Here is a 20,665-nt window from a genome sequence, read left to right on the forward strand (position 1 = left end):
GATGGAACCGTGCAAATCACCTAATTGCTGTAGCAGCCGTAAACATACTACCACTGAAGGCTTGTGTTTTTTCCCCTTTTTGTGGCAAATCTTTTATTTATCTCAGGCAGCACCCTAAAGAGAAAAGTCATTTTTGGTTCATTCATTTATTTTGGAAAACAATTCGAGGGAGGCATCTTTTATTGGTATCTCCAAAAGAGCCACTTCCATACTCTTCTCCCGCATTTGAACTCAGATCCATACTAGTTTGCTTGTTCTTATCAATCATTGGTCCTCCAGTATGTCATTGTACCTAAAAATGCTTAAAAAAAACCCCAAAACAAAACAGGAACAGCACTAGCAAGTGACGTCAATTCCAGTTTAATGTGCAATAGAAATGTAATCAACTGAAATTACAAAAAGATATAACATTTTTTAATTAATTTACCATTTTCCCCAGAGGAAGAAATACCTTAGAATTTCCTATAAATGTGCAAATGTGAGCCTTTCATCTGCGAGCCAGAGGTCTGTAACCCATCTCCCCCTCCAGCTGCTCTGCAGTGAGGGAGCCCAGCAGAGGCTGACAGTCTGGGTTGAACACAGAGTACGCGCTCAGCTCTCCGGGCTGGCGTGGCGCCGGGCTGCGGAGGCCTTCGTAGAGCCAGTAGAAGAGCGAGAGGACGAAGAAGGCCAGGCCGAACTCCAGCTCCACAAACAGACCCAGGAGAACCAGCCACAGCAGCACTTTGAGCAAGACCACGTTCGAGACGACGAACTGCTTGGAGGCCAGCCACCGTCCCAGAGCGCTGTCCAGCAGCCAGTCTCTGCCGCTCTACAGGAGACACAGCCGACACAAGAGAAACATTAATAAACTGTGTGTGACCCAGAACAGTGGATTTTAGACATTTGACAACAAATGACATAACAGCTTTCACTTCACTTTGCATTTTTCACATTAATATTCCATTTGTTTTAGTTTAATATCAATTATTCCCCTCGTTATATTTTCATTCTATTTATCTATAATTTTTTTAAACAACTCAACTTCAATCTGAATGATATTTCTTGTCTCCTAAGTAGTTTGACTTTTACTCTACACTTGTCTTTTGCAGTCCATGTGTTGTTTTCTTTTGAATTCGATGCTTTGATGAATTAAAGTATTTATTTTTATTTGTAAAGCACTCCCAGCTGCATTTTGTGTCTGGAAGGTACAATATCAAATAGTTCTCATCACTAATTAAGTTGGTGATGGAACATTTACACGTGGTATATACAGAAGACTTTACATACACTGTGGGTTGCATGTTGGTGCAGTGATTGGAGGGTCAGAGTTTGGCCAAAATCAGCCGTAACACCTGCAAATTTCTCAATTCTCAAAGAAAAGAGATAATCGGGTCTAATTTGACTAAATATAACCACAAGAATTACTTTTTTTCACCTGTAATCACCTTTGATCTAGTTTTCTTTTGTCTTTCATCTTATAATTTTTGGTTGTTCCTTCTACTTGTGACTAATGTATAGTTTCTCATCACCAGGAAACTGAACACCATGTAAACATATTATAACTGAGAGATGGGGAGGGATAATGGCAAGGCAAATTCTTTCACATAGCACCATTCAGACACAAGGCACATCACAGTGCTTTACAAGGAAATAAAGGATATGCATTAAAATAATGCGAATAAGAAGTATTAAGATGAGGGGTAATACGATCAGTAAAATCTATTGTTGAATGGAAAGCCTGAACAAAGAATAATGCCTTAAGGCCTGATTAAAAATAAGCGAGTGTGTGAGCAGTTTTCAGGTGTCCAGGAAGTTTGTTTCACAGGTGAGGAGCGTAAGAACTAAAAGCTGCTTCACCTAAAACCGAGATGCATTTAAGGCCCCAGAACATTCAAAGCTTCATAGACAAGAAGTAACATTTTGAAACCAATCCTTTGACACTCATGCTCACGAGAATAAATGTGCTATTTTTATTAGATTTGTAAATATTTGCATTATGCTCGTTGTCACATGTAAGGATTTAAGTATTATTACATTTTGCAATGGAAACGGGAAAGGATGGAAGTACAGTGACTCATCACTGCCCCCTACAGAATTATTGATGATATTGCACACCGTCATATTATATGATTGCATGTGAAACATGCTGTACTGATACAATCTGGAGTCAAATACCCTCCACATCTTATCAGCAACACTAAACAAGTTATTCAACATCATATACTTTGCTCAGAGGACTTTTATTACCTGGCTTTGAGAGCTTAGTGTTGGATTGTTTTCTGTCCTCTGTGGTTGTTGACAGCCAGCTGTTGGAGATGTTTCAGACTGGGCTTCGGTTTCTGCTGCAATCTGTTCCCCAGAAAGTGAACAGTCCGATTTTTGACTCCTTTCGTCGACACTTTCAGCCTCCTGTGCTTCAGAAGGTGGAGGACAGGGGGACCTTTCACTCCCTTTATCGACATTTTGAGCCAGTCTTCTGGCTCTGAACTCCGCCAGTCTCTTTTCCATCGATACTCAAAACTCCACCAGCGGCTAATATTAGCAACAACAGCAACAACCACAACAATCGTGGCTCCTCATTCAAAAAACTGTTAACGCTCCCGCTCCTCGTTGGGTAGAGATTTTGAAGCAATGAGGCTGTCTTTCTTGAACTGTAACTTCTTTGGGGAAATGTAGCATCGTTGCTACCAGTATAACTTGATCGTCCAACGTCAGCGTATGCCGGAAAACGGAAGCCATTGTTGCAAAACGGCGTGCTTTTACGACATTTCCTCTCTGGTTACAGCTCAGCTGTTTTCATCACCGGTGAGTTTCCGAACCTTTATTTTGTCAATGTTTGCCCCTAATTCCTCTGTGGTAATATGCAGTTTAGTCTGCGGTATGGTTGATAATCGTCCGCTGAGCTGTTGTTACATAACGTTCCGTGTGGAGTCGGAAGTAGTGTGACACGATGATGAGGTTCAGCTCCTCATCACAAACATCAGACACGTAAACACACAGCAGGCAGGCTGTGTGTTTACGTGTCTGATGTTTCATCACACCAGTTGAATCACATTTCCTGTTATCTGCATTTGGCTGCACCTTTGCATTGGGTTTCGCCTCCTGTACGAGGGAATGTAAAGCACCTGCTCGTCGTTTAAATTCAACAACTGTATCCATATTGTTTTACAGTTACACCATCACGAAAGACCTACAATAGAATAGAATGGAACGTGGTAGAAAATACTTTATTGATTCCAGAGGGGAATCCTTTTACAGCGTTGCGCCACACAGAATAGAATGGAAAGTTAAAATGTCAAAAAAGACAATGGAGATTAAACAAGTAAATATTTATATGTACCAGGCTTAAACAGTTACCAATACAAGCATGGAACGAACGGCTTCATAGTAAAAACACAACAAAAACAAAACACTATTTACAAAGAAGTGTTTTACAGTCTGATAGCCACAGGACGGGTGGATCCCCATGTGGTTCCCTGAAATACACAGCTCCTTCATTTAACCAGGACCTCATGGAGGATGGGACACATTGTTGAGCCTGTTGGTGTCAGCCACCCTCAGCCTCCTGCCCTGGCATGCAACAGCAAAGAGGATATCGCTCGCCACCACCGACTCATTGGAAGACCTCGGTCACCTCAAAAAATAGACCCGGCTTTGGTGTTACTCACCCAGTCCGGTGTATTGTCGATGTACACCTCCTGATATTTGTACTCTACATCTTCAGTTGTCTCCTAGTTTTCTTAAGTATTGCATTTTATCTACATCAGTCTATTTGATCAGTTAAATGCATTATTTCATTTATTGTAAAAAAAACAACTTTTTTCTGTTATTGTCTTTCTGCAGTAATGGCCTCAGCTCCAGCACAGCAGCCCACCCTGACTGTTGAACAGACCAGAGGTGAGTGGAACTGCTTCACGCCCCCTTTCTGATTCTTTTAGTCACCCACATCAGAACAAACTTATTTAATTTTGTGGCAAATTATTTAGTTCTGATCTGAAGCAGCAGGTAGAATTACCAAGCACCTGGATGGCTCAATACTCTCGGGATTTATCAGGTTGTTCTCTTTTCAAGCAGCTAAGATGCTTCATTAGTTCCTCAAAGTCTCCAGCTTGCCTAAACCATGTTCACAATATCAGTTTCTTAGTTTGTCCTTAAAGAGTTGCTGTAATGTGTTCGGTCTTTAAAGTTCTCAAGACTGTGAACATTTTTAAACCTTAAGATGCAGCCTCTTTCTAGAATGTCTAGAATCTAAAGGCATTTGATTTTTATTTACATGACCTGAAAGATGGGAACCTGCAATGAAAAGGGTGCCGCATAAAACGTGCTGATGTAGTTGTGGTTGTCTTCACAGTGGTCTTGAGCGAGGTGATCCAGGCCTTTGCAGTCCCAGAAAATGCAGCCCGGATGGATGAAGCCCGAGAGAGTGCCTGCAACGACATGGGGAAGATGCTGCAGTTCGTGCTGCCTGTGGCCACCCAGATACAACAAGAAGTCATCAAAGCCTATGGATTCAACAATGAAGGAGAGGGTGAGGTTTCTGCTTCCACTTTTCTATTTAAAAAAGCTTTTCAGGGCAGTGTTTCATGTCGGTTAATAAGTTCCACTAATTGTAAAATATTTTAGTTCCCGTACAGTTGAATCATGTGAAACTACTGCAGAGTTTGGAAGGTGAGCGACTGATAATATCTAAGATGCTCATGTGAAAATTCCTTTAGTGCTTTACCTTGTAAACCGATAATTAATCATAAAATGAATAATTCTAAATAAGTTTGTAGCACAGTAGAAAAGCAGATGTCTGATTGGCTACCTGGACATTCAAGGATAATTTTAAGTAGCAAGATGTCCTGAACCAGACGGTGTGACGAAAGAGATGGGCAGATGAGGTTAAATTCAAGGAACTCCACAATGTTTTCAATAGTCCTCAAAAACTATGCAGATTATCAGGAGAGCAAGTGTTGAAAATCAAATCAATGATGCCCTTCAAACGGTAAAGGTTGTGTTAAATAGGAGGTTTTTCTGTATAGAACTAATTGTAATTTTTCTACCAGTATGTTTCATGTGATTCTTTATCGTGCTGGTTCCCATTGTGCTTCGCTTCCAGGCGTCCTTAAATTTGCCCGACTGGTGAAGATATATGAAACTCAGGACCCCGAAATTGCCGCCATGTCGGCCAAACTGAAGTCCCTCCTGCTGCCGCCGCTATCAACACCGCCTATAGGAGGCGCCATCCCAGCCTCATAGGAACTATTTCTGCTCATCGATCAGCTGCAAGGTTATACTTAATGCTCTGGATCTACTCATCCACTTTCTGCATTTCCAAGCTCCAATGCTCTCCGTCTTTACTTTTTGTGTGTTTAAAACACAAAACCTCGATGCGGTCCAACAAAGAAAACTTTTTTTTCTTCAAATTATGTCATCGTTTTAAAGCGTTTTGTATTTATTATTATACTTTAACCATTTCCCAAGGTTACTGAATTCCTGTAATGCTGTTTTGTACCTTTTCTTTTTTACAATGTAATTTTGTTTGTTACAAATTGAAATTAAACCATTTTCTCTGAATTTCTGTGCGATAACAGAGTACGTAGGGAGACAAATGTAATTTTGTTATACACACTTTATTATTGCAGTAAAATTTATATATGATAAACATGTTTCATAAAAAAAAAAGAATCTGATGAGACATACACACGTACATATACTCATTCCTCACAGGAAATGTTACTTAGCATCTGGAGTGTTAATTAAAACATTTCTATTCCAACATATAAAATGTGGGTTGACCCCCAGTGATCATCACAGACACATGCTGACATCATAAAAGTAGAACGGCAGGAGAACATGAGAAAAAAATAAATAATTAAGATAAATACACTAAATAACCCACATTCTGTAACCAACTGCTAAAATTGTTGTACAATGATTAATAAAGTGCTCATTCACTTCTTTAAAGGCAAACTGTGCAAAAACGAGTGCACCCAGTGAGGTGATGGTAACGTCAAAATACTTCAATTCTGTGTCCTGTGCATATTCCGCAACAATCACTGCTGTGTATGTAGGAAAATAAAAGTGTTCCGAGAGTGGAACACGGTCAAGTTTCTTCCATCCCATCATCAGCAAGCAGCCGTTCCCGTGTGAAGGAGACCGAACCCAAAACATAAAAGTCAAAAGTCTTGACACTGAAGACGAGCGCTAAATCCAGGCCGAGGACGTCGTTTTCGAGAACGTCTTCGTGTGGCGGTGACTGAGTTTCAGTCCCTCACGTCTCAAAGTGACGGAAAATACTTTCGACGTATCCCAGCACCCTCTGCCAGTCCGGCCCGTCGGCTTTCAGTATCTCCTCCACGGACTGTCATGGGAACAGAGAAAACATGATGTATCCCGGTACCCCAATGAATAAACTGGCACATCATTGGTTTAAAAATAAATGTGCTCCCACCAGTGTGGCAGTGATCCCCACGCTCTCCCCTGTCTTAAAAGCAAGATCCAAGTTTTCCTTCTGCAAAAAAACCCCCACAGCTTTTAGATCAACATTAAAACACTTTTGGAGAAATTTCATTAACAATTAAATGGCAAAGGGTCATTTTTATTTCAGTTTTTTGTTTAAAAACACGAGTGTCCTAATGAATTTTCACAAATTTGATTGACTTTTTTTTTTTTCATTTTTAATGCATACAGTCTCAGTTTGTACCTTGTCAGCTGGGTTGAGGCTGTCAAAAGGGATGCAAGTCGGTAAATAGGTGTGATAAACAGCGCAGAAGGCCAAACCATCTTCCCAGCTGCTGCTGAAGTTGGTGATCTCAATATTCTGTCAAAAAGGATTGAAAACACATGAATGATTACAGATCAGTGCTGTTTTTTTTTCTCTTTCCATTTGGATAGTTTTTCCTCATTGATCTCCACTTGATAGAGTAACTTTAGTAATTCAGAATATTATTAGTTTCTTTCCCTCACCTTATAACCTTGAGTTCGACCTTGGCACCAACGCAGCAGGGAGTTTCTCCTGGAGCCGCCATGACGCCTCAGCAGAGCACTGAAACCATCCTGAGGCCTGGGAAGAATCAATTATTCACTTCAGCTTAGTTAATAAAAAGACCTGCATGGTGGGATTTTCTGGGGAGATTGGAGGTTCGGCTACCAGTCTGGTGGATTCAATTACTCTTCTACTGATAAAATCCATCTCACAGTGAACGAAGCGACTTCACCAGCAGATCACACCAAACATTAAATTGATTAATCTATTCAAACACAAACTGCAATGCTTGAAAAGTTACTGTGTGACCTTGGAGTCGATTACTGAATGTCTAATGTCCAGTTAAAAGGCCAATTGTGTTAAGAAATTGCACTTGAAATGATTATTGTTGTGGGTGTTCACGTCCATAGACGACATAAAGCATCATCCGCAACTAATATTAGTTACATGTGTGATTATTCAGTTTGTTTAATACTTTCAACTTGACTTTTTCTAAGTTTGCAAGGATTTCACTCGAAAATCCGTGATGGTTTTGTTAAGGTAATTTGACATGCTGTTAAATTTGAAAATAAAAATGGAGCAGCAAAAACTTTTTCTGTGCTTCACAAGACCAATATCTATTGGCTTTACATGCAAACCACATGTTTTTGCTTCACACGCCAGTGTTGAATCAAAGTGTTATTATCTTCAAAGTAAAAAGGACAAGCAGCCACACACCTGATAGACTCTGACCTTTGCTCCTCATCCGGTTTACCTGTAAACACAGAAATGCAGCATCAGTCATCCGGCCGCGGGCCTCACGTGTCAGAAAACGTCACTCGGTGGTCTTTTTCAGGTCACCTGTGTAAAAGTTGGACCAGCTGTCCTGCCGCTTTAAAATACGATCGATCCTTCTCTCTTTGGTTGGCTCTTCTTTCTGGAGGAGGCAAGAACTTGTGGATTGAACTCACAGAGGTTGATAATGTTGCTGAAGGTATTTCACAGTCTACCAGTGTTCTACCTTGCATAGAGGCAATGTGCTTGCGTTTTTTGTGGCAGCTCGTTGACTGGAAGGGTCGCTTGACAGTGGAAGACGAGAAAGACTCCTGGAAGACAAAAAGCGCAGGTTTGACGAGATTCTGTTGACGTAAAGTGACATTAACTTTCATGTCAACTCACCAGGATCTTTCAGACAGCATCAGAATCTTTCTCGGGTCTCTCGGTCCTTTGTTTTTCTCCAGTGCAGCCAACTTACGGAGGTATCCCTCTGCCACCCCTTTTCCTTTCAGCTGCAAATCTCCCGATTCGCTCATCTCATCCTCAGCAACCCCTTTATCCACCTCTTCACTGGAGTCCCCCTGGTCTTTGGCTTCCATTTCCTCTACATCTTTCTGCATCTCCACAGAGTCTTTCACCCCGGAAACATTCCTCAGAGTGTCCCGTTCCACTCGCTCCCGCCGCAGGCCGAGTTCAGCCAGTTTGCCACAGACGCCTTTGTGCTCGGCTCTTAAACCCTCCAGCTCTCGGTGCGTCTCCTGCTGTCTGCTGAGGGCCTGAGCCAGCTGCTCCTCCACGGTCCTGTGGCTCACCTGGAGCGAACCCAGAGCCTCGTCCGACTCCACGCGGAGGCGGTCGGCCACAGACACAGCCACCTGCAGGTCGGACTGGAACTGATGCCACTCCAACCTCTCCGTCTGTGGAACAACAGCCACGGCGTAAAATCAAATACTGACAGCAAGGCGAGTCGTTTCAGGAGTGATGCCTCTCAACCCGTGCTATATGAATTCAGTCTCCGAGACATGAGATAGTGATTGATAATATGTTGGAGTAAAGCTAGAAGTGCATCTTAAAATTAGATTATCACTGAAAAGTTTTTCTCAGGTACTGCAATACTCATGACAAACTAATTGATTTCAAGCATAATTCATCTAAATTTCATTGTGATTTTTAATGTCCCATGTTGGGGAAACAAAAAAAATCTGATCTTATAAAGTATATTATTTTGAGCATTTTTTTATTTTTAGCTTATGTCTATAAACCATTTTAATTGAATTATAGGAGGGAAAAATGCTTTTCCGTTGCAGTTGAATTTTTTTGAGATGCAATTTTAGACAAATGAACTTTCTACACAGAGCAAAGTAAAACCTCTAAAACTGAATCCCATGATTCCAGCCAGTATCAATAATTTGACCTCCACCCTCAAAGAATAATTTTTTTTCGAATCATAGTTTTGTATTGTACAATAAGTACAATGAGCATGCTTCTTGACGTTTGTGATTTAAAATGGTGATATATTTACTGTTCATCAAATCCACATTACTGTCACGATTAGAAAAACAGAAGTATAAAACTTTAAGAGTTTGACTGTGCCATGTGTTTTCAGGCAACCAACTCAGTGCCGGTAGCATTTAGCACAAAGACAAACTCACCCTGAGTGTCTCCCGGAGCGTCTCCACCTCCTCAACCAGCTCCTCTCGCTCTGTTATCAAGCGCCTAAGCAGCTCTGACAAGACAATAAAACAACCACAGAACATTTACAAAAAAACTATTAAAGTCAACCATCAGTTACTAAGAGAAGCTTATTTTTCAGGATTTACTGTTAGATTGTAAAATTCACAGAAATATTTTAAACACTCCCCCAAAAAAAGTGTATTTTATCAATCACAATGAGTAATAGTGACACAGATCTGAGATACAGAAAGACAAGATGTTTTAAATTCTACCCTCATTCACAGGTCAAAATAAAAGTCAACTTAAAGCTTCTTAAAAAAAAAGTAAGAAGTAAATATAGCAGGCTTACCTACTGCCCCTGTGGTGACATCGGTGTTAGGGGTCAGGCCCAGCGAGGATCTGTAGTGCTCCATCAGACTGAGCAAAACCAAGGTCATCTCATCTCCGGCTTTCTCGGCTGCAGCCTGTGGCTCCAGTCCGCTGTCTCTCTCCTGCCAGCTCTCCTCCTCCGACGGCGAACCTCTGGAAAGGAGCAGCGACGACGTCGCCGGACTCCCCAGACTGACCGACTTCTCATGCCTGGCTGACGCGGCATCGCTGGCATTATTCTCCGATGAGGCGACGCTGACCACGGCCCACTCAGACGGACCCGCTGACAGCTTCTGTGTCCACTCTGCTACCGGGGAGGCGGAGGAGGGGCTGGCGGTGCCGGCTGGCGATGGAGTCTGTGACTTCTCCGGGGACGCTGCAGAGGATAAGGCCATGGCTGTCAGCTCTGCCTGGGTGGGTGTGGTGGGCGGCGTTTGGAAGAAATCTAAAGGAGAACCTAACGGGGGGGAGGAATAAAAATGAGAAAAATGCCACTGACCTGAGCATTAAAATCATCTAGGTTAAGTTCAGAAATGTATCGAATGCAAAGCCCCCCTTCTCCTCTTCCTTGATGCAGATGTAAGCACTCAGTGTCCGCTCTCTTATTTACTGTCCTGGGCTGCCTGATGCAGCAGAAAATCTCCCCTGCCAGTGTCTTGGCTGGCAGACACACTGCTCCCTAACGTGGCAACATCCAGGAAGAGAAGTGATTTCACCCTGAGCTCGCATCAAGCAGCTGCTCTCCTGCTATGACAAAGTCATCCTATCCTTCCTCAAAGCTGTGCAGCTTCAAAAAATGTCCCAAAAAGAACGATTCCAATTCCAATCCTGAATCTATTGGCAGGATGGCTTCATTTCTGACGGTAAAACATCCCCTCATGTGTCATCTGTTGAAGACTCATGTTAGCCCTGTGTGATTATTCTGTCATCCTGAGTTTTGTCTAGTTTGGAGCGTACGGGTTTTGGCAGGCTACAGACGTCTTCATCTGCCCCGGCTTGGATCTCTTCATGTTTCCCCCTCCTTGCCCTTGTGTTGTGCTGCAGAATTCTGCACACTCATCATTTCCCCTGCAGCAGCGTGGCGTAGTCTGCTCGGCTACAGCAGGGGAGCTATTCCCATCCCGGAGCCTGAGCCTGCATACTGACAGCTAAAAGACGAAAATCAGAGGCCGCATTTTAAAACAGCTGCAAGTGTGAATCATACTAAGTGAGGAGATGATCGATCGTCTTCAGCTGAAGAAGAGACAGGGGATTTCAGACTGAAGCGATGAAACATGACACTCTCAAATGCCCGACAAAGCCAAAATACCCCGTGTGCAAAGCAGAAATTAGACTTTGTTGATATCGCACTTGCAGCTAATCATGTTTGACAAGCAGAACATCTGAGAGGTAAATAAATAAGAGGGCAATGATTTGATAAGGTGGAACTCATCACGTAATTTTTTTTCTGAGTAGCATCTTTATTTTCATTTCCAATCAGCTTTCACCGTAAGAGGTTTTCAACGTATAACATAAAAAGCCACCTCTCTAACAGAAATTCAGACATTCCGGTGAAACAGCGTGCCTTTAAACTGGAAGCCAATGAAAGGACACACATTATAAATCTATTTATTGACATTTCGAGAAATCTAAGATTTGGATCATGTGTAGGCAGAATTCAGAGTACTATATGACAATAACTATTTGAGAAACTAGACATTGAATTTCTTAAAGATATATTGACTCAATCACATTTTGTCCTTGCTTTTTTTGTCCATTTCACACAACAGATAGCGATTCAAGACCTCTGAAGGGGCCGTAACAAGACCTTCCTCTTTCCATATAAAGTACAAAGTTTTCCAAATGTCATTTTTGTGTAAAACAAGATGGATAAAGTGGCAAGAACAAGTACCAGGACTCTTTCTTGGGTTTTTCTAAATAAACACGGTGTGGTCCTCATCCAAGTAAAGACAAACAAAATGTCCAAACTATCAACATGAAAATGTGATCCCTGCATTGAAGTACAGAGGAGGGACCATCATGATGTTGGGTTAAGTAGCAGTCAAGTTGTTGGATACACTTTGTCATTTAAAGCTACACTGTGTAGATTAATACAAACAAACTGTGATTAACACTTTCATGACAGCTTCACACACTTTGTATTCTCTCAGCCTTATGAGGTAGTCACCTGAATGGCTTTTAATGAGGAATATGTTGATTTTCTTTCCTTCTTCGTAAGTTTGAGACCATCAGTTGCGGTTTGTTGTGGCGAGGATGGTACACAGTGATTAGCCCCTTTTCTACTACTGTCACATTAAATCAACAACCACTCGACTAAGTACAAACAGACGTCACGCTATCATTAATTTGTGACATGAAGGTCGGACAATCTGGAAAAGGTAAGTAAAACAATTCAACGTGATGATGAAGATGATTCATGAGGACTGACCCAGGTTTTCATGAGACTCACTGAATGACAAGGTGTGCCCAAAGTGTTATCGGATACTGTACATATGAAGGATAAATCCATGGGGAAAGAAATACTCCAATGAGATCTTATAGAATAAAATCTTTAGTTTCGTATGAAGGCCCACTAATGTCTGTCATTAACTGGTGTTTAGTGACAGAAACAGAGCTGAAACCCTTCTAAAAGCAGCTTTATTTAAGATTGTATAAAGAAATGTTTATTTGCCTGCCAACAAACATATCAGCTTTAAAAGATGTATTGATGCGCTCCGTCTCTGTAAAGATGATAGTCTTCACAAGGATGTCCTGGACAGACAGAAACTAAACATAATGCAGATAAAAATGAAAACCAAACTGAACTGATTCAAATAAACAAGCTGCTTCTAAAAATTTAAATGAATTATCATTAACAACTTCATTTCTTTAAATAGTCTCTCCCCCCCCCCATCCTTATTTCAAGTTCTCAACAGCAAACTCCGGTTCAAAACATGGATTTTGCTGACGGGGCAATATGCCAGAGTACTAGGTTAAACTGCAGGAGATGATTAATGGTGTTTGGGAAAGTGGGCCTTCATCATTGTTTAGCTGGAGTCTTACAGCTCCAATAACTGAATGACCCAACAAGAAATAAACTGGGTCAAGCTAAATTCTCCCCAAACCAAGAACTTGCAGCGTTTGTACTGTATGTCTCGTCTTTTCTAGAGTAACATAAGGCATTGCCTGCTGCCTCCTGCGTGTAAAGACTTCTGCTTACTTGCTATATTGCATAATAAAAACCTCAGACGACTTCTTATACTGAGACACTGAAATCAAAGGACTGTGGCACTTTGTTGAAAACAGGAAGACAGTGATTCCCAAAATAGTCTGCCTATGATGATGAGAGCAAAGATGGCAAACAAATGGTGGAAAAACAACCAGCGATATCAAGCCAGGCTACATAAATGTAAAACTCTACATAAGTACAGAGATATTAACCATACAATCATTGTGTGTTATAGAAGATGAGAGAGTTACCCGTGGGAGCATTGCTGTCTTTACCATTATGGTTACCCATGATCCAACAGGGGCATCCAGCAGGGGTGGGTTTATTGACAGACTGTTCCAGTTGTCCCTCACTGTGTCCTCTATCCTTTGAAGCCTTATTCTGTACAGACAAGGGAGTGAATACATATTTTCATTAGTGTGACTCACTGCTGCTCCTCTGGCCAGCAAAACCAGATGAGTCTGATGTTTTTCCAAAGAAGACCAAAATCTTGCGACATTGGGCCAAAAATTGTGTTTTATCATCAAAATAATTCAAAATTAAATGACCATTTGTTTTTTATTCAAAAAAGATTGTTTTGGCTACATGCTTTTAACACAATGGGACATTTACAGGTGGTGTCAGCAAGGGCCACGAGTGTAATCCATACTTGTCTGACAACTTCCCAGCAGTAATATGAGGTGACGTCATGTGTAACACGTGGCCATTTCTTGACTTTGAGAAATAACCAAACCGCATAATCTGTCAATTTATGCTAGGCATGATATTACTGGTGAACAGATGTCCTAAACACCAAGACTGGATAACTATCTGAAGGGCATGTCTGCATACACGTAATGCGTAAAAGGCACACGGTATTTAAAACTAAATGAATGTATGATTAAATTGATCGAGTTGATTGATCAGATTCACCAGGGCCAAACTCTGGTGAATCAAACATTAACTGGTGAGCAAATTGAAATATTTCAACATCACATCTTTTGCAAGATTTGCAAGATAATGTTCAGCGACAGCATGAGTGTTAAAACATGTCTTTAGTATGTGTGGGGCAATTGTGCCCCACAGTTAGCCACTGATATGATACACACACAGCATGAAGCCTCAAGGTTCATTCATTCATATTACCTGCTCAGCCGGCCAGCTGGACGTGTTCCAGCCGGGACAAACCAGGCTGTCAACCGGTTTGTTTCTCCTCTGTGCGTCTCGACCGCGTTTTTCTCTGCTGCTTCTCCTCCCCAGACAGAAAAAATAAAAATAAAAAAATCACATACAGACACAATCCGCCTCACGGACGCACATTTTCTCTCATGCTGTCGCCACAACAGACCGCCACCGCGAACGTCTTGAGTCCAATTCGTAATAATATTCAACTCTGCTGCTTCGCCTTTAAATCCAATGCGTCAAAAAGCGGCGAAGGAGGCAGAAACAAAGTGGCTGCGCGGCTGCTGCTCGCTGGAGAAACGACGTGAAGGTTGATCATGGCTTCATTTGGAGGTTTGTTCAAAGAGGAGCCATTTGAAATGTGTAAATGTCCTGTGTGGTATGCGTGATGAATTGCGTCGGCCACTTTCCAGACACACCGGGCGCAGAGATGCAGTCACACCGGCTGCAGCTTCATTACCTTTTGTTCCAAGCAGGTGTGGTGGCGCGCAGGTAACAGGTTGGACCCAGCCTCACACACACACACACACACACACACACACACACGCACACACGCACACACGCACGCACGCACGCACGCACGCACGCACACACACACACACACACACACACACACACACACACACACACACACACACACACACACACACACACACACACACACACACACACGCACACACACACACACAGATCACCGAGGCCAACAATAACAGCAGTAACAATCACAAACTCAGGGGAGAGGAAGTGAGTGATTACTTCTAATGTGATATTTAGCCGATGGAGAACAATATGAAGCCAGGATAATAATCAGAAGCCCACCCTGAGGATTTTTAGAGGGCGGGGACAATTGGAGGCAACCAAAATAATACATAACCCCCCCCCCCAAAAAACCATTAAGACTGTCACTGATGTCTCTTATGAGCTGTTAAGGAAATCTGAGTAGTTTTGAGATGCATCCATTGAAATAACATTGACTCTGGTACAAAATAATTAAATGAATTTTTTAATTCATTTAGTGTTCTTCGTTTAACTTTTTGGGTTTCACAATGTATTAAAACTGTTTATTGGTAGAATGCAAGAGTTGTACCACAGATTCTTACTACAACCACATTCCATCCACCCATGCATCCTGGAGCCAATCCCAGAAAACTATAAGTGAAGGAAGGTTCTTAAACCATAACAGGGCAAACACAGAGAAACAGACAACGACACACCATAACTCCAAAGGCCCATATTTGGGGCCACGACCTTCTGACTGTGAGGCAAGAACACTAACCACTGTACCACGTGCAAGCCCCTACATGAATAAAATGTTGATTAACTGTGAGATTAATATTAACTCAATATTTAGGAAATAAAATCAAATACATATGGAATATACAGTATATAAAAGTAGTAAAATATAAACATTCATAGATGGTAGGATTATGTAAATAGATAAACAGTTAAGCATAAAATCACAAGATTATGAAATACAAACAGTTTAAAGTTTTTTAAGACTGAAGCTGCTAGACAAATACACTAACTTGTGATCAAGTCATGCTAATTTGATGGTGGTGCATATGACTTCTTCAATTTCCTCTGAAGTATCATAACTATCAGGTTGAACTAGTCACCATGGTCACGCTGTGGTTGCTCAGTGGAGTAAATAAACGATTCAAAAGATTAAAGGTCCACACATGAGCTGCAAGAAGAGTAAGTACCCCCCCCCCCCCCCCCCCGGAGGAGAGAACAAATGTTCTCGCAGCTTGTTCTCAACACATCAACTGAGCAGAACTTGTCACATTCTTTCACTCTTTTTCTATTTCCACACAGGATTTCCGCACTTGAGTTTCTCATGAAGTATCAAGGATCCTGGCCAGAACTGAAGTATGTATCCATCCCCGGTGGTTGAAGACATGGACACTGTTTTGCATTGTCCGTAATCACACAATGTAACATATCGTCCAATTCTTTGGAGTAAAAAACATATAGAAATATCCTCAAAGTGAAAGCTAGGCTCATACATCTAATGTTGTGTTTCCTGCCAAATACTTTTAAGATTTTATTTATTATCAATGACAAATTTACACAATAACTGACATCATTTGGAAAGATCTCATGACAGTTCATCACAGAGACGGAAAACTGCTGAATAAAAACTGAACAATGAATAGGTAAAAAACGCTGTTATGCTATAGAAATACAGTGGCATGCAAAAGTATTCATACGTCTCAATCTTTTCCACATTTTGTCATCACACAACCATAAATGTAAATGTAGTTTATTACGATTTTATATGATGGATAAACAGTGAAAGAAAACTGATCTGTAAATATAACCGCTGCAGTGGTCTAAACATTATGGACACCTTCAGCAATCCCCCCCCCCCCCCTTTTTTTTTTTTTCACATGAATGCAATCTATTTACAAGAATTGACAAAAAGAGACACATAGTGTAACATAGTAACCGACTGCATGATGTGGTATGGTTGAGGCAGCATCATGTCTTGGGGCTGCCTTCCATCTTGAAGAAGGAATGTATCTGAGAGCATATAGTCAGGGTGGTCATGTGCCAACTGAGTACATTTTGGATCATACAGGGGGACAATGGCCATTAATATTCAAATAAATCTGAAGAAAAACAGATGCTTCTGATTATTTCTTTTTAACCAGGAGAGAACATGCGCCACATGACAATTCATTGTAAAATAAATGTAAATATAATAATGGACATGAGCCAGTAAGACCATTTGTTTTTCAAGAACTGGTGAAGACCAAAGAGTTGAAATACTTTAAATTGACCGGCTGTATCTGTTCTACGGCGACTGGATTGAACAATAACATGAAATATTCAGTCTCAACCGTAAGTCAACTGTTTATCGGAGCTTCAACAAACAGAAGCCAGTTAATGAACATCAAAACCCAGTCAAACAATCAAATGAAACTTTCATTTCAGACATACTTCAGATGGAAAACTAGTGTGACACAAAACACAAAACTGATTAAAGCTGCAAGCAGCGTTGAACAGGTCCTCGCACACCCATGCATGTGGGAAAGTGTTGCATGTCCAGGTTTTGTGCACATCACCCCACTTCCTGTTTCCAGACGATGGCGCTATGCCCGATTGTTGTCACCGTCTTCAGGCTGTGATCAGTTTTGGACTCTCATGCAACATGTAAAGCTTCAGCCAGAATGGAGCATGTACGCCTCACTTCTTGTTTCCAGCAGGTGGCGCTATGTCCGATGGTGGTAGTTGTCATATGGCTGTGAAGTGCAGGTGGTGCCTTTGAGCCATTTTGCAAGTCACAGGTGTAACTCCCCACAATCGAAATTTCCGCCTCACCTGACAAGTGTGCAACGCTTTACAAAAAGTTATGTATGTGAAGAAGAAGAAAATGAAGAAGAAGAAACATTCTAAAAACAATAAGGTCCTGGCCTTTCGTGCTTGGTTCCTAACAAACTGACAAGGGCACATTTTGGTAACCATTTATCAACCATTGTAAGAATTAAGGCATTTGTGAGGAAAAGTTCATTTGACAGATGCACACTAATGTAAAAAAAAATGTTATGGCTTTTTTTTGTTGTTTATTTGACATTAATTCCCACTTTCAGTTGCCTTCTCTGTATCACAATGGCAACAAAACAGCTGGAGGAGAAATCAGTCGGAAAACTGTCAGAACCCCTCCCCCCCCCCCCCCCCTTCCCCCACACACACACACACATCAGAATTATCGTGTATAAAAGAGGATAGTAACAGAAAGATAAAGTCAATGTGTGTTGCTAAGGAACCAGTACAAATGAATGAAGATAATCAGATGTGGTTGCTGCTGTGCGTTAATCCAGAATCCCAGACAATAAGCAATTTGTTTGCACGAAAATGCATCATTTCAGAGTATTCACTTCAAATTCAAACAAATTGGCCTCATTTTAAACAACAACAAGGACCTTTAGACGGAGCGATTGTGATTACATAACACGTAATTGGCGTTTCAGTACCATGGACAGTCACACTGTGACCATCGTCTCTGGCGACCTCCAGTGTCCAGACATAGAAGAGAGTAACAACTGGATCAAATTATCAACGATTTTCAATTTAAACAGAACAAATAAAAATAATATGTTTCATTATACAAACGTATGAAATATCTTTTTTCTTTTTCTTTTTTTGCCACTCAATGTAACAGTTGATGCAATCTTAAAGATGTAGTAACCTGTTGATAGCTAAATTGGTTTTAAAGGTGAGAAATTGCATTTGTTGCATTGCAGCGGAAGAAGAATAAGTCTTGGAAATGTTGGAGCATCCTCTAAAGATTTGTCTGGATTACTTTTTTTTTTTTTGGAACAGTGCTGAAGGTCCTCAAAACTAATACATTCTTATGAAACTAAACCATACTTGCAAAGTCTTCTTGACATTATTGGACTGAAGCAGCACTAACTTTTAGAAAGTGTAAGTCGAGAAATGATCTGAGACGAGTTATATCTGCAGCGTGAACTATAGTTATGAGACACAGACAGTTTCCAGCCTCTGGCTTTTCTATCTCTACACCCACCAGATTTCTCAGTGACCTCTACTCCTCACTGTTCCTTAGCAATACATCCAACTATTCACCAATCCCACTCATTTCATTAACATAAAACTGTCTTGAGGCTTATCAAGTGAAAAGATATCTTGCTCTGCAGAAGTTAACTCAAGGGGGATAAATGAGGAACTTGATGAAGAAATGACAAAAATAAGGGCAATATTTGTGTGAAATGGTGCAGTGGTGAGCACTCCTCCCTGAAAGAAAGAAATGTACTCCATTGAATTCCGGGTTTAGGGCCTTTCTCTATGGCGTTTACATTATCATTTGGTGACTCTGAAATGTGTTAATATGTGCATTTTCTCTTTCTCTCTCGCTGCCCTGTGATGGACATTCCACATCCAAGCTGCTGCGTTTTACCTATTGTCAGCTGGGATTGACTCCAGCGCTCTGCAGCCAGAAGCTGAATGAAGAAGTATTAGAGATGTGTGATTGTATGGAGGGGATCCTCAAAGGAGACTTCTGCCTTCTGAATGCCAATTCTGAACAGTTTTAAACGGTCATTTATGCTGAGTATGAGCTTTTCCCGTGCATTGCTAATGGCTGTCTCCTTTGTGGGGTGTCCAGGTACACAGCAGTCTACCTTCATTTGCCTGCCACGAAGCACTGGTGGGAAAAGAGGACTTGCCCAGTAGAACTTCAACAGAAATTTGAAGGTCAGGAGAAGACCATGCACAAGACTTTATTTAAGCAAGATAAAAAAAAAAAAAAAAAAAAAAAAAAAAAAAAATATATATATATATATATATATAAATCCTATCTGTAAAGTATTGCTGTTTCATATTTAAGTACTCTCATTAATGGAGTTTCATGAATACATCTTTTATACCTACTGTAGGTTATTAAGAGTTGTGGGTGGCTGGAGAGAGATCCCACCTGACATCAAGCAAAAGGCCATTATGAAGAGGAAACTATAGCTAACAAACCAATGAACATAATGCACATATACACCTACTGGCTACTTCCAAGTCAATTAGCTTTGCCAGACATGGATTGGGTTGTAAATGAACGCTGGAATACAAGCAGAGGAAGAACATGTACACTGCACAGAAAAGGCATCAAACCAGGAATCAAACCAGGGATTTTCTGCTGTGACGTAAAAGTGAAGTGATTCATGGAATTCCATTTCGTCACAATGCGTGGGGAAAATATATACATATATATTTATATATTTGTTGAATGACAGTCAATTATTTCTCGACAAGACTATAATTGTTATAACAAAAAAACAGCTGGATTATCAAAGTGTTCTCACATCATCCCTCACAATTGATTTTAACACACACACTTGCCTTCCCCAGGTGTGTTTCGATTTAAATAACGCCTCCTGTTCATCATTGTGCTTATCAGGAGTTATTCTAACTTTTCCTTTTCATTTCTTTCTTTCTTTTCTTTTTTTTAAAATTTGTTTGCGTCTCGAAGTTGCGCCTGGAGTTACATGCGTGTTGCATCTGTTCAATACATGCAACCCGCTGGAGACGCACACTTTGGGGAAAAACATGGCGTCAGACGGACTGCCTTCAGAGGAGCAGCGCTTTCTTTGACCACAACATCAGTGCATAATATAACAAGTCATCTCCTCCACAAGATGAAGTCTGCCGCGGCATCGCGACCTGCGTCGGAGCGGACTGCGCCCGGGAGCCGCCTCCATCATGGGAAAGTACAGCAGCCGCTCCGCCGCAGATGTTTGTAACAGACGACACGATGAGCGTTTTCACGGATGCCAGGGGACATGATCGCCTCTCCTTTATTTATGTGCCGTTCACTATCGAAGAAGAAGAATTGACCTTCTGTGAGTCGGAAGATGTCAGCTCTGAAGAAGGTAGGGAGCGAAAAGGTGGAGGTTGTTGTTGTTGTTGTTTTTTATGTTTAAATTATTGTTTTAATTTTTTTTTTTTATTGCATGAGCAGAGCCTGCAGCTCTGTTGTTATTGAGGATGATCTCAGGTGGAAAATCAACGAGGTGCGATGGAGGTTGAGATTT

The 20,665-nt window shown here is 41.2% G+C and overlaps 3 protein-coding genes across 4 annotated transcripts; 1 reads left to right on the forward strand and 2 right to left on the reverse strand.

Annotated features, from left to right (window-relative positions):
• Positions 1–344: 344 nt before the first annotated feature.
• saysd1 (SAYSVFN motif domain containing 1) lies at positions 345–2,695 on the reverse strand. Its single transcript, XM_080491223.1, has 2 exons — positions 2,230–2,695; positions 345–811 (listed from the first exon to the last, which is right to left on the reverse strand). Exons 1-2 carry the CDS (start codon positions 2,488–2,490, stop codon positions 488–490), a joined length of 585 nt encoding a protein of 194 aa, XP_080347349.1. The 5' UTR covers positions 2,491–2,695; the 3' UTR covers positions 345–487.
• Positions 2,238–5,934, forward strand: grcc10 (gene rich cluster, C10 gene). Its single transcript, XM_080491224.1, has 4 exons — positions 2,238–2,787; positions 3,826–3,879; positions 4,334–4,510; positions 5,084–5,934. Exons 2-4 carry the CDS (start codon positions 3,828–3,830, stop codon positions 5,221–5,223), a joined length of 369 nt encoding a protein of 122 aa, XP_080347350.1. The 5' UTR covers positions 2,238–2,787; positions 3,826–3,827; the 3' UTR covers positions 5,224–5,934.
• On the reverse strand, positions 5,589–14,569 carry LOC308126672 (cytospin-A-like). Of its 2 annotated transcripts, none has more exons than XM_080491221.1 (12): positions 14,085–14,569; positions 13,211–13,340; positions 9,732–10,208; positions 9,361–9,434; positions 8,111–8,625; positions 7,953–8,037; positions 7,793–7,868; positions 7,670–7,706; positions 6,934–7,030; positions 6,671–6,787; positions 6,419–6,478; positions 5,589–6,328 (listed from the first exon to the last, which is right to left on the reverse strand). In XM_080491221.1, exons 2-12 carry the CDS (start codon positions 13,248–13,250, stop codon positions 6,239–6,241), a joined length of 1,668 nt encoding a protein of 555 aa, XP_080347347.1. In that variant the 5' UTR covers positions 13,251–13,340; positions 14,085–14,569; the 3' UTR covers positions 5,589–6,238. The 2 variants fall into 2 exon arrangements, with proteins under 2 accessions (XP_080347347.1, XP_080347348.1); XM_080491222.1 differs by having other exon boundaries at positions 13,235–13,340; positions 14,085–14,503.
• Positions 14,570–20,665: the final 6,096 nt, after the last annotated feature.

Source organism: Lipophrys pholis (assembly GCF_963383615.2).
Source record: "Lipophrys pholis genome assembly, chromosome: 21".
NCBI lineage: Eukaryota > Metazoa > Chordata > Actinopteri > Blenniiformes > Blenniidae > Lipophrys > Lipophrys pholis.

Excerpts from the sequence above, each read along its gene's own strand:
- saysd1 (XM_080491223.1), bottom strand. The coding sequence starts at position 2,490 with ATGGAAAAGAGACTGGCGGAGTTCAGAGCCAGAAGACTGGCTCAAAAT. Across the intron at positions 812-2,229 it reads CACTAAGCTCTCAAAGCCAG|AGCGGCAGAGACTGGCTGCT; the intron begins GTAATAAAAGTC and ends TGTCTCCTGTAG.
- grcc10 (XM_080491224.1), top strand. The coding sequence starts at position 3,828 with ATGGCCTCAGCTCCAGCACAGCAGCCCACCCTGACTGTTGAACAGACC. Across the intron at positions 3,880-4,333 it reads GACTGTTGAACAGACCAGAG|TGGTCTTGAGCGAGGTGATC; the intron begins GTGAGTGGAACT and ends TTGTCTTCACAG. Across the intron at positions 4,511-5,083 it reads ATTCAACAATGAAGGAGAGG|GCGTCCTTAAATTTGCCCGA; the intron begins GTGAGGTTTCTG and ends CTTCGCTTCCAG.
- LOC308126672 (XM_080491221.1), bottom strand. The coding sequence starts at position 13,250 with ATGGGTAACCATAATGGTAAAGACAGCAATGCTCCCACGG. Across the intron at positions 9,435-9,731 it reads TGTCACCACAGGGGCAGTAG|AGCTGCTTAGGCGCTTGATA; the intron begins GTAAGCCTGCTA and ends TTGTCTTGTCAG. Across the intron at positions 7,869-7,952 it reads GCACATTGCCTCTATGCAAG|AAAGAAGAGCCAACCAAAGA; the intron begins GTAGAACACTGG and ends TGCCTCCTCCAG.